Here is a 13,937-nt window from a genome sequence, read left to right as displayed (position 1 = left end):
TGCAGGCTCGGTGTGTGTAATGGGTTTAGTGGTGAGACATCCTCAGGGCATCAGTCACTGACTGTCCTTTAAGACAACCAACACTCCTACAGTCTTTTATCTCCACTGTAAATCAGAGAGAATTCTGGAGCTCTGTTTCAGTGCTGACTCAAGAGAAGGACATTCAATGAGTCACTCACATAGTTTTCAGCGAGTTTGAGGAAGGAGAGTCTCCTCCTTGTTTGGAGACTGTGTGGTTTGGACCCACCCCAGGGTGCAGCTTAAGTATACATGGATTCACTCCAGGCCAGCAGTAAGTCCTGGTGTAAGACCCAGGTAACTTGTCTCTTCTGTTTTTCAATTTAAAAAGTGAAAGGGTTAGCATTAAAACATTCTTCCAGATGCAGTAGATGGTTGTGGGGGGAATCTAAAAACGTGATAAATAGATCTGCTGCTGTTCATGGGACATTGCTGGTAGCACTTAGTGTGTTACAAATTTGTCTTGAGCTCCTGTCTCCCAACACCAGTACAGAGTGCTCTTCCTTAAACCCTAAATGAGTTTATTTCTGAGTAATGCTGCAGCTAAAGGTGGTGATAAAGTCTGCTCGTTTTTAAAGGTTCAGTGTCAATATTCCAGGCTCAGTAGGTGTGATATTCAAGGCATTTGGTGTTTCTGTTGTAAGTGTAGCAGGCACAGCTGGCTGGCAGTTTTTCTGTTGCAGAACCTGACAGGAATCCAAATGTAGCTGGCCATTGTAAGAGACATTTATTGCTCTTTTTTTTCCCCACTTCGTAATTATTGCAGTGGCACATAAGCAAAGACACAGCCCGCAGCAACCTCAGAGTCATTTTTTAATTGCACTTCCAGCCTTGGGTTGGCCAGGTGTTGGTGTGCTGTGCTACGTGTTGCAGCAATAGGACATCCTTCCCCTGCAGACTTCTCTGAACTGCAATTCTTCTTTAGAAGAATTATGTCCTAGCCAAAAATAAATTATTAACAAGCTCCCCTATTATTATTTTACATGATTGCCTTTGCAGTGACTGAGGGTGTACCTTAGCACATCTATATCCCTGTTAAGAAGGATGCTTAGCAGACAAATACCAAAAAATGTGTTGGGTGTATCTCATTTGAAATCTAGAGAGTGGTAAAAAATTATTTACCCCACACTGATGTTTCTTCCAGTAATTGAAAAACAAATACTGGAATAATTCCATCTGAATGAGCACTTCTGAGATGTTTCTTTGGTGAGAAAGGAATTGCTTTGTCAGATGTGTAGGATGTTGCATCTGCTTGGAATGTGAGTCTGTGAAATGTCCCTGCTACTGAATGACTACCTTAAATGGGCAGGGAAATGTGTCAGGGAACCCTTTGTTGTAAAGTTTGTCAGGATGGAAGAAGAACCACAGTACTGGCAGAGATAATTCTCAGCTGAGCGCCTCAGTTCTGCTGATGTGCACGTGGACTCAACAGTGGTGTTCATTTGGTTCATTTAATGCAAATTGTTTCCAGTTCCCATGAAATACATTTCACTGGAGACTATTCAAACATGGTGAGTTTTCAATTGTAAAATAGAGAACAATAATTGCATATTTAGTCATATTCTGCAGCTGTGTGTCTTAATATTTTAATTTCTTGGACTTAAGTAAGACCTCAGTGTGACCCTGCTAGCTCAGACACTTAATCAGAAAATTGCTGTATTATTCTTTAGATTTTGAGCACATTTTGGAGTTCTTCAGTCCTTTTGGTTTTGAAGATACTCTGAAAAGATAAAGTTCTGTGTAATGTGAAGGTTGCTTCCTGCAGCCTCTGAAGTGCAAACTTGGGAAGCAGTGGGTTTGTCCTGATGAGTGTGGCCATAGGTGTTTGTGATCCAGGTGTGAGCAGCCATCTGCGCTTCAGGAGAAAGAGGATGATGACTCAGGGCAGTCACATCCTGTTAACACTGCCTGGGGACACCACTTCACTCTTCCTGCTTCTCACTAATGAAAGCTGAAAAGCCATAAAAACATGCCCCTTGAAGGGTGAGAGGGGCCAGTGCTTTCACAACCTGTGGCTGCCCAAGTCGTGCATGCAGGTATCTCACCTGTCCAAAGGCAGCTCAGGCTGAGCCCTGTGTTTGTGGTTTGCTGTGATGTGGGTTCCAGTGTCTGCAGTGTGCAGAGGGGGAGAGAGCTGAACCAACAGCTGGCAGTACCCATCTGGGGAGGCTGTGAATGCCCATCAGGGTCTGGCTCTTGCATCTCAGTGTGCTGTGGTCTGCCTTGTGGGGTTGCCTTTCAGCTGGAGTCCATCTGTTAACAGGTGGATTTAGGTTGGATATTGGGAATAAATTCTTCCCTGTGAGGGTGGTAAGGCTCTGGCCCTTCCAGAGAAACTGGGATGTCCCATCCCTGGAAGTGTTCGAGGCCAGGCTGGATGGGGCTTTGAGCAACCTGGTCTAATGGCAGGTGTCCCTGCCCATGGCACGGGATTGAAATTAAATGTTCTTTAAGGTCCCTTTCAGTCCAAACTGTGCAATGATTCTGGGACAGATCAGCTCAGCTGGTCAGAGCAGGTGCTGGTTACACCAGGGTTCTGGGTTTGATCCCTATATGGGTCATTCAGGAGTTGGACTCAATGACCCTTGTGGGTCCCTTCCAACTCAGAATACTCTGTGATTAAAGGTATTTATCCAACTTCTGTTTTACAGTGCACATTCAATGGACCAGCAAAACTGTGTTTGCATGCTTTCCTGAATCTAATGATCATGCAGCAGAAACAAGCTGGTGTAGCAGAATGTGAAACTTCACTTATCTATACATCCTCTTTTAGTGGGATGAAGCTTTGTGCTTCTCAATGCAGTTTTAATGGGATAGAGATTTAGATGAGGGTATTTTAAGCTTTTGAAATTCAGTGCATTAGAAGGGTGAGGCTGGAGTTGCAATTTGTGATGTGTACTGTGTGCACAGGTCTCTGCGGAGGCATCTTAGTTTGAAAGAGGGAGTTTAAAAATCTTCCCCAAATATGTTGGCTGCCTCCTAATGACTTTTAAACTGGCGTTGAAGCTGGCGAGGATTTTTTTCTTTTGTTTCTGTGCTGCATTACAAAACTGACTTGTTTAAGCACGGAGCTTCTACTAACAGCTTGAGATGTCAAATCACATTTCAAAACATGTTTTGTGGTGGAAAATACTTCCCCTACAGCCTTCTTGGGGGTGTCCTGGCTGATAGTTGCTGCTTCTGTTTTTCCTCAAATATGTCAGGGTAGTTTTGCTGAAATAAATTATTTGTCATTCTCAGTACATAAAGGCCCTGGTAGCTGTGCTGTCTCCGAGCATGTTGCCCCAGCAGCCCCATGCTGGATGTTTGGTTGTTTTGGTTTCCTGGACAATAAACCTGTGGCCTGGGAAGCCTGACCTGGCCTGAATCACCATGAGGGGTGGCAGGAGCCTGCAGGAGGAAATTCCAGGTGTCTTGAGAGGAAGGAAATAAGGAGAAAACAGCGAGTTTTGGGGAATGTTCCCACAAGGAAGGGAGAGGCATGGGATAGGGGGCACATCAGGAAGGAAAGGGTCAAATGGGTCTGGGAAGGATGTTCCTGGGTTTTACCACAGAGGGAAAAAGTACTCTACTCTTCCAGCCTTGAAAGAGCATCCCATCCTCTGCTGTGTGCTGCCTGCCTCCCTGAGCCAGCGTGGTGGTGGAGAGCCCCAGCTGCTGCCAGGGCAGGGGGAGCTGCCCTGTGTGATCCTGGGAGCAGTGAGAGGGAAGGTGCTGTTAATGTTAATGCACTGTGCAAGAGAGGGGCCTCACAGGCAATATCTGCCTTCCTGCCCTGTGCCTGAACCTCCTGGGAAGCCTGCTCCATTCTTATCCCCTTCCTGGCATTGACCCGTGGGTCTGCTGTGACCTGAGGCTTCCTGTCACCCCTGCAGGGCCAGCACCTTCACCACCACATCAGAGCCAGGTCTATGGGCTTCCCTTGCCCTGAATGCAGAAGATTTCTCCTGCTTTTTGCAGCAGGGAGGTGACCTGGAGCTGTATTTGCAGCATTAAGCAGGTGAACAATAACATAGCTACCAGAGGATTTGAACTGGAGAAGCCCTTCTGGTCACTAAGGTGTCCATGAAGCAAAGTCCTTGGGCAGTCACAGCTGCTGGAAACGTGGTGGGATAGGATTTGGTGAAGATCACGTTGCAGAATGCAGCTACCATGGGGGCACAGTGCCCCTGCAGGGTGGGCAGAGCCCCTGGTGAAAGCAGCTCTGCTGGCCCAAGAGCCAGGACTTGTGCAGGGCACAGTGGAGGGTGCACCTGAGCCTGGCTGCATCAGGAGAAGGTAAGAGCTGGGAACATGTGTTCTGCTGTAGCAAGAGTGGTGTTGGTGCCAGTCCCTGCGTGGTCAGTCCTGCCTTGGCTGAACTGTGTACTAGGAGTGACATGCCTTTGATGCATCTGTTGCCTCATGTGTTGCCTCATCCACAGAGCTTGGCTTGAGCCATCCCTATGGCTGAGAGACAAAGATCCTTTTAAAACTTAAAAGAATCTTTGTTCTAGTTTTGTTTTGTCTAATTCTCACTTGTATATAATAATGTACATAATATATATGGAAAAAATTATCTTCACTTGAATGTTTTTTTCTCTATACACATGCCAGTAGAAAATGCTTCATCAATACTTCCTTCAATCCTGCAGACCCAGACAATGCAGTTCTGAGTACTGTTTCAATTTACATTTACAGACAAATAAAATAGTTTGTTAATTTTACCAGAAGCAGATGTCAACTTTCTAGACTCAAAGCAAAAAAAAAAAAAAAACCACAAACCAACAAAGCCCCCAAAGCAAAAGGAAAAAAACCTTTTTGACTCAGTGTGTGGCCTAAATGCAACTGTCCCTATGCCTGTGCTGCTAATTGGGCCCTGCCCGTCACCCTCATTAGCCCTTGGGCTTTTGGGCACTGCTGAGAAGGAACAGCCCCATTACAGGGCATTGGAAGAGTTGTTACATGATGTCTCTGTGGGAAGAAAAATTCAGTTCACACCCTGTAAGTCCAAGCTATAAGGTAAAAATAATCCCTTTCTATTCTCTCCTAAACAGAACTGCTCCTGGAAAGCAGAAACAAACCCTAGTAATTGCTCTATGTCCCTGGAGTCCTTAACAGAGCATCTGCAGACATGACAGGAACAAGACCTGCTCCGGATCCCTGCAGTTTTCCGCAATGGCAGAGATCAGTTCATGCGTTACTGTTTCAGTGCTCTGTGTGTGCTCAGTGCTGTGGCATTACAAAGAAGATGACTTTATTTTCTGCTGCAAGGAGGTTGAAATCTTAACATCCTGAACATATGGAAGGAGAGTTTTCTCTGACTGTCAAAAATCTCATAAAATGTAAGCTGGGGGGAGAGGGGAGGCCACGTGCATGCTCAATGTTCAAGAAAAAGCTATTTGTGCTCAGTGTAATGGCAATATTTTTCAGTTGCAACTGTCCTGTGCAGAAGTTTAATCTCCCTACTGTGGACAGAGTGAGAACAATGAGCGCTACATCACTTTTAACATGGCCAGTTTTTTAAGAACAAAAGAAATCGGTGTCAAGTATGTGATTTGGGTCACTTCTGCACATTTTTTTTGTCTGTGCTTCTATTTATGCCCTGGCCAGTTCTTATACTCCTCAACCTTGTAAGAAAGTAGACGTGGTTAATAACTTTAAAAGGAAAGAGACTGGTTTCCTAGATCTGATCTGAGCATCACAGCCTTTATTTATGTAAACATAAAGTGACATCATCTTCTGTTGCAGAACGGGAGCCCTAAACAGTTACACGAGAGCAAATTTTAGGAAGTGTCCTTATGAGACAAGTGTGATTCATCTTCAAGTGTGTATATTTAAGAAAGGTGCTGTATCCTGAGTCAGATAAGTTCTGTGAATCTGACTTTACTCCAGTTCAAATTGTAATGTATTAGCAAAAATCAATCAACTTTTTTTTTCCTTTTAAACTGTTTGAAGATTGGTGCTTGCAGCCTGCTGGGGAGTGGGAAGAGCAGCAGAGCTGGCTTTTTTGTCCCCTTTCAGCTTTCTCCAGCAATCTGCTTTTGCACTCCTCCAAAAGCCTTTTGTAAGTGATGCCTGACCCATCCAGTGATGGTAAAGGCTGCCTTGTTCCCAGAATTTAGTGTTAGTCATCCAGGGCATGGTGTTCAGGGCATTGCTGAACTGCCAGTAAAGCACTCTGTTTCCTACTGGGAGCTTTGCTGATGTCTGTTAGAAAATACCACCACAGCCAGGTTCAGTCTCTTCTCCACCACACAGTGTGGAGGAAATGTGCATCCTTTCTGGCCAGAGCTGAGAAAGCAAAACCATACACCACAGTATGGCTGAGTCTCTGCCAAGGGTGAACATCTGCTCTACAGCTTCTCATTCAGCCCTTAAAGACATCCTGTGAGCAGCCAAGAGCACTGGCCAGGCTGGGTTCCTGCATCTGTTTTGTACCTGAATGGGAAGTCACTCTCTCCAAAGGGGATGGTTGCACATTAGCAGGCTCCACCTCTGTGCCAGCTGCACACATGCAGCAGCACATGGACCTGCCTGCTGGAGAGAGAAATCCCTGGTTTCTCCTCACCTGGATTTTCTATGCCATATTTACTGAAAAGAATTGCTCCTATAGTGAATTACCATGAGCAAAGTAGACAAGAACTCCCCATTTCCTAGCACCTGCCTTGCTGCAGGGACATGTCTCTGTGCCTCTTCTTGCTGTCAGGAAGTGACTCCATCTGTGCTGGTCAGGCAGGGACAGAAGGCTGAAAGTTCTTTGGGTTGCTTGCTTGCTTGCTTGCTTTGTTTGTTTAAAAATTAGTAAGTGTTTAGCAAGCATTAGTCATTGTTTCCAGTGAATTTGCTTTCAAACTTGGCCTTATGCCTGGGCACAGGCTGGGGTTAAGTGCTCTTGGCCATTGGGAGGTGCCATGGCCCACTGTGCTCCAGTCATGTCCTAAACTGGAGAACCTCTGTCCTCTCTGAATTGTTTCCTCTGTGAATGAAGGCAAATGTTGAATTATACCAGGGGCAGAACAGCATTTCCCCAACCTTCCTTGTGAAGTAGCTAGTGCCAGTTTTCCTTGGCTTTAAGCCAGGGCTGGCTCAGCAAACCTTTGGGTCAGATTCCTGATTCTCCCATCTGGTATTTGCCTTTTGCTGTTGCCCCTGGCAGTGCTGCCAGGCTGGAGTGGAGGGAGCACTCCTGGAGCCTGGGCTGGCTCTGGGAGAGGCTCCAGTGCTGCTGAGCTGCTGTGGGGGAGTCACCAACTTGCTTTTTGTGGCTCCTGCCAGGTTTCACTTCCTCTGATGCCTGAGTGTCACACCTAAACCTGAGGAAGATCACATCTGAAGGTGTTCTATCTTCCCAGCTCCCTGTGGGAGGGGTAACTCCCTGATGGCACTTTGTGCTTTGTTCTGAGCTTACCAAGTGTCTTCACCCTCCTCTCAAAACCACAGCTTTATAAAAGCAGGTGGTCCCAGCTGGTGTCAGGGCAGAAGTGAGATGGTTTGGGGCATCTCACAAACAGGCACCAGCTCCTCACTGGGGCCAAATCACAGCAGTGCCCCAAACAGGTCCTCAGTGTGCCCCTCCCTGGTGTGGGTCTGCCCAGGGCTAAGGGCTGGTGTCCTGGCTGACATGCAGGGCAGGAAGCAGCTTTCACTCCTCTGCTTCCAGGAAGGTGAGGAGATTTGGACCAGTTTTGGAGAAGCTGATCTTCTTTTGGAGAAGATTTTGGGTGCCACCATCCTGTGACGATTCTCAGGAGTATCCTTGAGATACCATTTATCCAGAAGATTTGCTGTGCCTGGTAACTTTAGGGATGTGTGTTTCTTCCCTGGTCTTACTAAGATCCTGGTGAGCCATCTGGAAATTTCATCCTATGATTACTCCAGGATCTGGAAGACCTTTTGTAGCTACTAATCCCAGAAACAGATTTTTCCTTCATCCTGTCTGTCAACACAGTCTTTAACTTATTTTTATGGGTTTCAGCACATGTTTGAAGCATCACTGCCTTAGGATACAATTTATTTTTGCCAGACTATCTCAGTGCTCCATATATCTACTTATAGCACTTTCTGAGGAACAGCTGTTTTGTGGATATTTATTAGGATCTTCTGTGTCCTTCTCTGTTTGCACACCTAGAACAGGAATCAGTGAGATTTAGCATGCCATGGGCATGAGATCCTAGGAAATTATGCTTTGTGGTGCCACTTACTTTGCTGCAAAAAAATGAGTAGTGTTTTCATTGGTAAGACATGATAAATATTTCATTAAAAAATACTGATCCAATTAAAGCAAGGGAAGTAAAGCAAAAAGACTAATCTAAGGTAACTGGTGCCATGCTGGATTTTTGGTATTTTGCCCCTTTTTATTGTGTCTTGCCCTCTGGCTCTTGTTCACTCACCAAAATAACTTGTGGATGAAGTTTGCTGTATGTGTCTTAACCCCTCTGTGGAGGGAGTGGGATATGGCAAGCAGGAATCTTGTGTGCAGGAAAAGTGTTGAATAGAGTGCCTTCAGTGCTGGGGGAGTTTGGGAAGGTCTGTGTTGTCATCTTGCCTGGAACCATGGCAAGAACATGAGGCCCAGACAGAAGTCCAGAGAAGCTCCCAGGACACATTCCCGTGGCTGGAGCACGGCAGGGTGAGGAGAGGCAGGAGGAGTCTGTGTGTGTGTGCACAGACCCAGCGAGGGGCTCGCTGCCAGTCCCCAGGTTTGCTGTGTGCCTGTGTGTAGGAGTGGGACCCAGAGCACACAAAGCCAAGAGTGATGCAGGGAGAGCTGCCTCCTCTTTCTCTCTTGTTAAGGAAGAATTCTCAAAAAATGTTTTTACATTTCTTGGGAACAACAGAAAAGCTTGACCTAATTGCTGTTCTAAATCTATGCCCATGGCTTCTGAAAGGCCCAGCAGGATATAAAACCACCAGTTCCGATTTTTGCCAGAACATCAAAGTGTTTCCTTTTATGTAGTAATCTTAAAGCTAGTCCAAGAAAACACTCACACCATTACTTAGATATTCCAGTTGTGCCACCAGTTTGGAAACTTGAATTATATTTCCCACAGGCAAAGCTTCCATCGTTAGTTAAATCTGATGGTCTTCCACTTGCTTGGGAAGATACAACTTCCTTTCCATAGTCTGAAAAATGGCTGCAGCTCAAAGCTGAGCCAAGAGTGATGATTGATGCACTATAAAAATAGGACCTTAGCATAGTAACCAAAGTCCTATTTAGGCTTTAAATGTTTTTTAATCATAGTCATATCCTTCTCTGGAAAAGAAGCTTCACATGGACCATTCAGTACTCATTTAATAAACATTTTGTTATTTTACTGTTTGAGATTACAGTTCCCATCTTTTTCACTTGTGCATCATGCCTAAACTTGATGAGTAGAGATAAAAGCTTGTGTCCCTCCAGTGATTTAATCAAAGTTAGTCAGGTAGGACCCAGTCCTATCCCCTAAGTCTTACTCACTTCTGGAAAGCTTTGTAGGCTGTGGTTCCCCTGCCTGTGCCAGTGTGTTTATTTAGTAAGCGAGGCCATTGCACAGGATTCATTCGTGTGTGCTCCACAAGCCATGGCTGCTCTGCTCCAGAGATTAGAACTACATCATATCAAGGCATTATAAAATTGAGAGGGACATGGAGTTTTTTTGGCCTGGTTCTACTGGGACTTTCTTGAAAAGTGCAGTTATGTGGGCAGAGTCTGAGATATTTCTTTTTTCTGCTGGAGTGACCTCACGGTAGCACTTGACCTTGCAGTCAAGCCAAGGTGGGTTTGTCCTTTGGCCACTGGGCCCAGGACAGCCCCAGCAGATGCACGAGCTCCTGGTCAGGGGGAAATCCTGGAATGCCAAACAGCCACCAGGGCAAGCAGAGTCCCGTCATACTCAAAGTGGTTTCAGTGACTACAGGATGTGTGCTCAGAAACGGAGAGGTTGTTCAAGAATCATTTAGATGTAGAAAATCCTCCTGCTTAAGTAAATATCCTGCCGAGTTTCTCCTGGAAAATAATTTGATGTGTAAAGCTGTATCTTTTCCACATTATGAGGGATGGGATTTAAGAGAGACGTGTCTAATTCTCCAAACTTAGAAAGCACGTGGGCCTCAAACTCTTTTCCCAGTTGGAAAATTTGCTGTTAAGGAAATAGATTTTTATAAGCAATATTTAATTCAAGCATTTGGCTAATTCTCCTGCTGCAAAGCTTTTAGGTCAAATTCTGATTCATTGATGTGGCTCTGGTATTAAAGGGATTAGGAGAGGAAGTGGACTCTGAAGTTAGGAAAACTTTGGTTTCTTGTTCACTTTTTCCTACTCATCAAATGTATATTTGACCTATGTTTCTATTTTAAGTGTTGTAGGAAAACTTACTCCTACGTGTCTGCCTTTGCTCTTTTTCTGCCCATTGTCATCAGCTCTCCATGGGTGTGTTCCATTTTACTGTTGCAGAAAGGGATCCTGATCATTCTGGACATGACATTGTTGTACAAATGCTGGGAATTTCTACATTTATTCCATTAGATTAGAGAATGGAAAATGGGTGGTTTATTATTCTTATTACTCATTAAAAGTATGTGTTAAAACAGTGCCCTGTTTCACAATGTGATGTTCTGCAGTAGCTCAGGCCCTGAGGGAAGCCATAGCCAGCACCTTCCTTCTGTTGCTATGTGTGTGTATTCACAGAGGTGTGTGGTGTGTTCAGGATTCCTACAGGGATCACTTCGGGGATCCCTCTGAAAACTTTCCATCTGGCATTCAGGTCAGTCTCCCTCTGTCTGTCCTTGCCATTTCTCTGTTGTGTGTGTGACCCTCAGCTCCTGTTGCCCACAATCCCACTCTCTCCCAGCTTCCACGACTTCCCATTTCCCATTGGGAGTACTCTCATTCCTAGGTCTCAGACACCTGGCAGCCATCAATCCAGTGTAATTTACAGTATCCTGTAATACAGTGAATGATGGTTGTGAGTGCTTTTTCCTTGCTGTGTTCATAAAGCAGCTACAAAGAGACTGTGGGAGGAGCCAGGTCTGCATCCCACGCTGGCTCTGGTACTGTGGAGTTGTGATGGATTTACTGCTTTCATAGATGCAGCAAACAACATTGCCAAACCCAGTGGTTTATCTGGGGCCATCCATGTGTTCTGGAAAAAACAGCTCATCCTGGGAGAAAAGAATGATGGGGGTTTCCCTCAGTTTCCAGTAATTACTTTGAGAGTAATTATGTTGCTTAAAAGAAAGAGCTGCTGCTCATCTTGTGAGAAACAGGAGATAAGAACAAGGGGGTTTAATGTGACAACTGTTTGGGATACCAGCCCTGCCAGGGCTCTGGAGAGAGGAGAGCACACTGGTGATGAGCCAAATTCGCCCTGGGGCCAGTCATTAGTCAGGTGGGAGCTTCCCACTAGATTGAGGGTATCCTGGGAGGTCTGGAATAGGGAGAAAAGAAGGGGCTTGCCAAAGCAGAGGACATTACCAATTTTCTCCCAGATTTCACCATGTAATTCATGCTTTGCTCTGTAAAGCACTGTGATATAGTTTGTATACATTATGTAAAATAAGTTGTATTCTATTATATTGAAGAAATACAAATATAAAATAAAGACAAAGGATGGAGTAAAGTAGCTGTGTGGTAACTGGACCCCCAGTCCCCAACTGCGGTGGTTGTCCCATTCCCCAAGGCTCTGGTTGCAGGTCTCTGCCTCCCTGGAATTATTAGGTGTTTTCCACATGATGATACAATGTTAAATACAGACTGTCCTGGATGGAAAGGGGAGCGCAGATCAAATTCTGTCGCGCATGGCTCTCCAGGACAGCCTGTCTGCACCATCCCTGCTCTCCTGCTGTTTGTGGCATTTGCAGCTCTTCTGTCTCAGGAGTTTTAAAGAAACAATTTTTAACTGTGCTTCACTTTTTCGAAGTTGGGAAAGCTCTAATAATCTCCAGGCACATCTAGCGTTTGGGCCCTTTAGGAGTAGTGCCTGTTGGTAGTGGGACAGCGTGCAGCAATTTGTAACCCAGGGAAAGCAAATCCCCAACTCTCCAGAGTTTGAGTTGGGGGGAGGCTGGGAGGAAGGTGAGGATGGCTGTGAGCACTTCAGATGGGCAACTTGCTATTGCAGAAATTGGAATCTGCCAAAAAATGCCAGGGGGAGCCTTTTACGGGCACAAAGCCGTGTTAGTGAGCTGCCCGGCAGCAGGACGAGATCCCCGAGGAGCCGCAGCCCGAGCACGCAGCCTCCCCTCCCCTCCCTTCCCTCCCCAAAACCCCGGCGGCTCCCGGCACAAATCCTTCTGCTCGCTGGGAACTTCCCTCTTGAGCGACTGCCGCGCTTTTTAGCCCGAAGATGAATGGCAGGGGCCGTGGAAAGGGCCGGAGTGCCGGAATTGGTTCATTAGTCTCGCAGCCGTGAGTCACCGGCCCCGCTTCCTGCGCTCCCGGAGCTCTCCCGGGATCCGGCCCTGCTCGGGCTGGGAACCCGCGGGACCCGCTGCCACTGCGGGCTGCTAATGCTATAAAATAAAAACTAATCGAGATTAATTACACTGCACATGTTATTCAGCTGTAATCCTGCTCCTTGGCTTCTTTCCCTCCCAGCATTGCTCCCCCCATTGTTTTCTGTTCCTCTTTTAAGGTGTCCTTGACTTGCTTTGGGTTTCTCCATTTTTTCCAAGGGCTGGGATGACAAAAGTGCCTGTTTGGCAGCAGTGCCTGCTCTGCCTGTTCACCTGGGGCAGACCCGTGTATGTGGAGTTCATCAGAGGTGAGGTTGGATTTAGATGGGTCACCAGCAGTGACCTGTGATGGCAGTGAGGTACTGCAGCACAGAAGGGTGGGCAGTTGGAAGTGCTTCTGGTCATAGGATCATTGAACATCATGACCTGGAAGGGATTTATGGAGTCCAGCTCCTGTCCTATACAGGACAACCTCAGGACACCAGAAGTGATGGTCCTGGTAGGGGATGCACAAGGGATGTCTCTGTTTCCATCATGTTACAAACATTTGTTGCTGCATCCGACAGAAATGGGTTGAAAATTAAATCCAGCCATGCAGGGAACCAGCCTGTAGCTGCAACTAGGTCTTACTCTGAAATAGAGCATGGTGTCAAACCAGTTGTCTTCCTCACTTGGAAGGGGTGGTGCTTACATGCAAATTTGTGTGCAGGCCTGGCTGCAGGACTCTGGGGTGAGACAACCCCTCACTGCACTGCAAGGACCTGGAGGGAGAGCTGTAGAGCAGGGCCAAAATGCCAGATTTTTCATTTCTAGGACACATCTCTCACCTGCACTGCTCACCCATGGCTCCAACCACAGGTTCAGGCCTGGAGGGCTGAGGACATGCAGATGCCCCCTCCAGCTCATCCTGCAGCACAGGGATCCTGGCACAGGTTTGTTTAGCAGCAGGTCTGGGGGCTGAGCTCAGAGGGACCCGCAGCCATCATGACTGAGCATCATCGCTGACCTGTGCAGGCTGGACTCTGTCCCACTGCTCTGCTGGAGACTGTCCAGCCCTGGTAAATCTCTGCTCCAGCTCAGGTAAATCTACTGCTGACACAGGCACTGGGAAATGAAGAGGTGTCAGCTCAACAGCCTGTAGGAAAAGGTCTGGTTGCTGTCTGGAGCCTGTGGCAGCATTCCCAATGACTTGGGTGGGAGAAGCACCAGGACCCTGATCCCCTGAGATGACAAAGATCTAAGACTTGCTAAATCTGGACAAAATAAGCCGTACTTTTGTTCTGCTGTGAGTTGTTTCATGCAAGAAGAGACTTTGAAATTATCTTAATACCTCACAGAGGATTGTTGCACTTTCATGTGATGCCAGTGGGATCAGCATGCCAGTGGATGCTCCAGTGGGGTCCCAGGGTGCAGTGCCCGAAGCCCCCTCAGCAGCAGAGGTGGATTATGGGCATCATTCAGGTATTTTCCAAAATGTTCTGAATGATTTTTTGCTGCAGTCACTT

At 46.5% G+C, this 13,937-nt stretch overlaps 1 protein-coding gene across 1 annotated transcript in view; it reads left to right on the top strand.

Moving 5' to 3' along the window:
- Nucleotides 1-11,597, top strand: part of LOC117002548 (sarcolemma associated protein) — a 92,415-nt gene extending 80,818 nt beyond the window's left edge. The window contains exon 23 of the mRNA XM_033071781.2: nucleotides 5,055-11,597. Coding sequence (XP_032927672.1) covers nucleotides 5,055-5,135 — 81 coding nt within the window. The 3' untranslated portion in view covers nucleotides 5,136-11,597. The remainder of the gene's footprint in view (nucleotides 1-5,054) is intronic.
- The last annotated feature ends 2,340 nt before the right edge of the window (nucleotides 11,598-13,937 follow it).

This window comes from Catharus ustulatus, chromosome 13 (assembly GCF_009819885.2).
Source record: "Catharus ustulatus isolate bCatUst1 chromosome 13, bCatUst1.pri.v2, whole genome shotgun sequence".
In the NCBI taxonomy this organism is placed as follows: Eukaryota; Metazoa; Chordata; class Aves; order Passeriformes; family Turdidae; genus Catharus; species Catharus ustulatus.
Note: the sequence above shows the minus strand (reverse complement) of the source record. Positions and strands in the feature narration are given on the sequence as shown.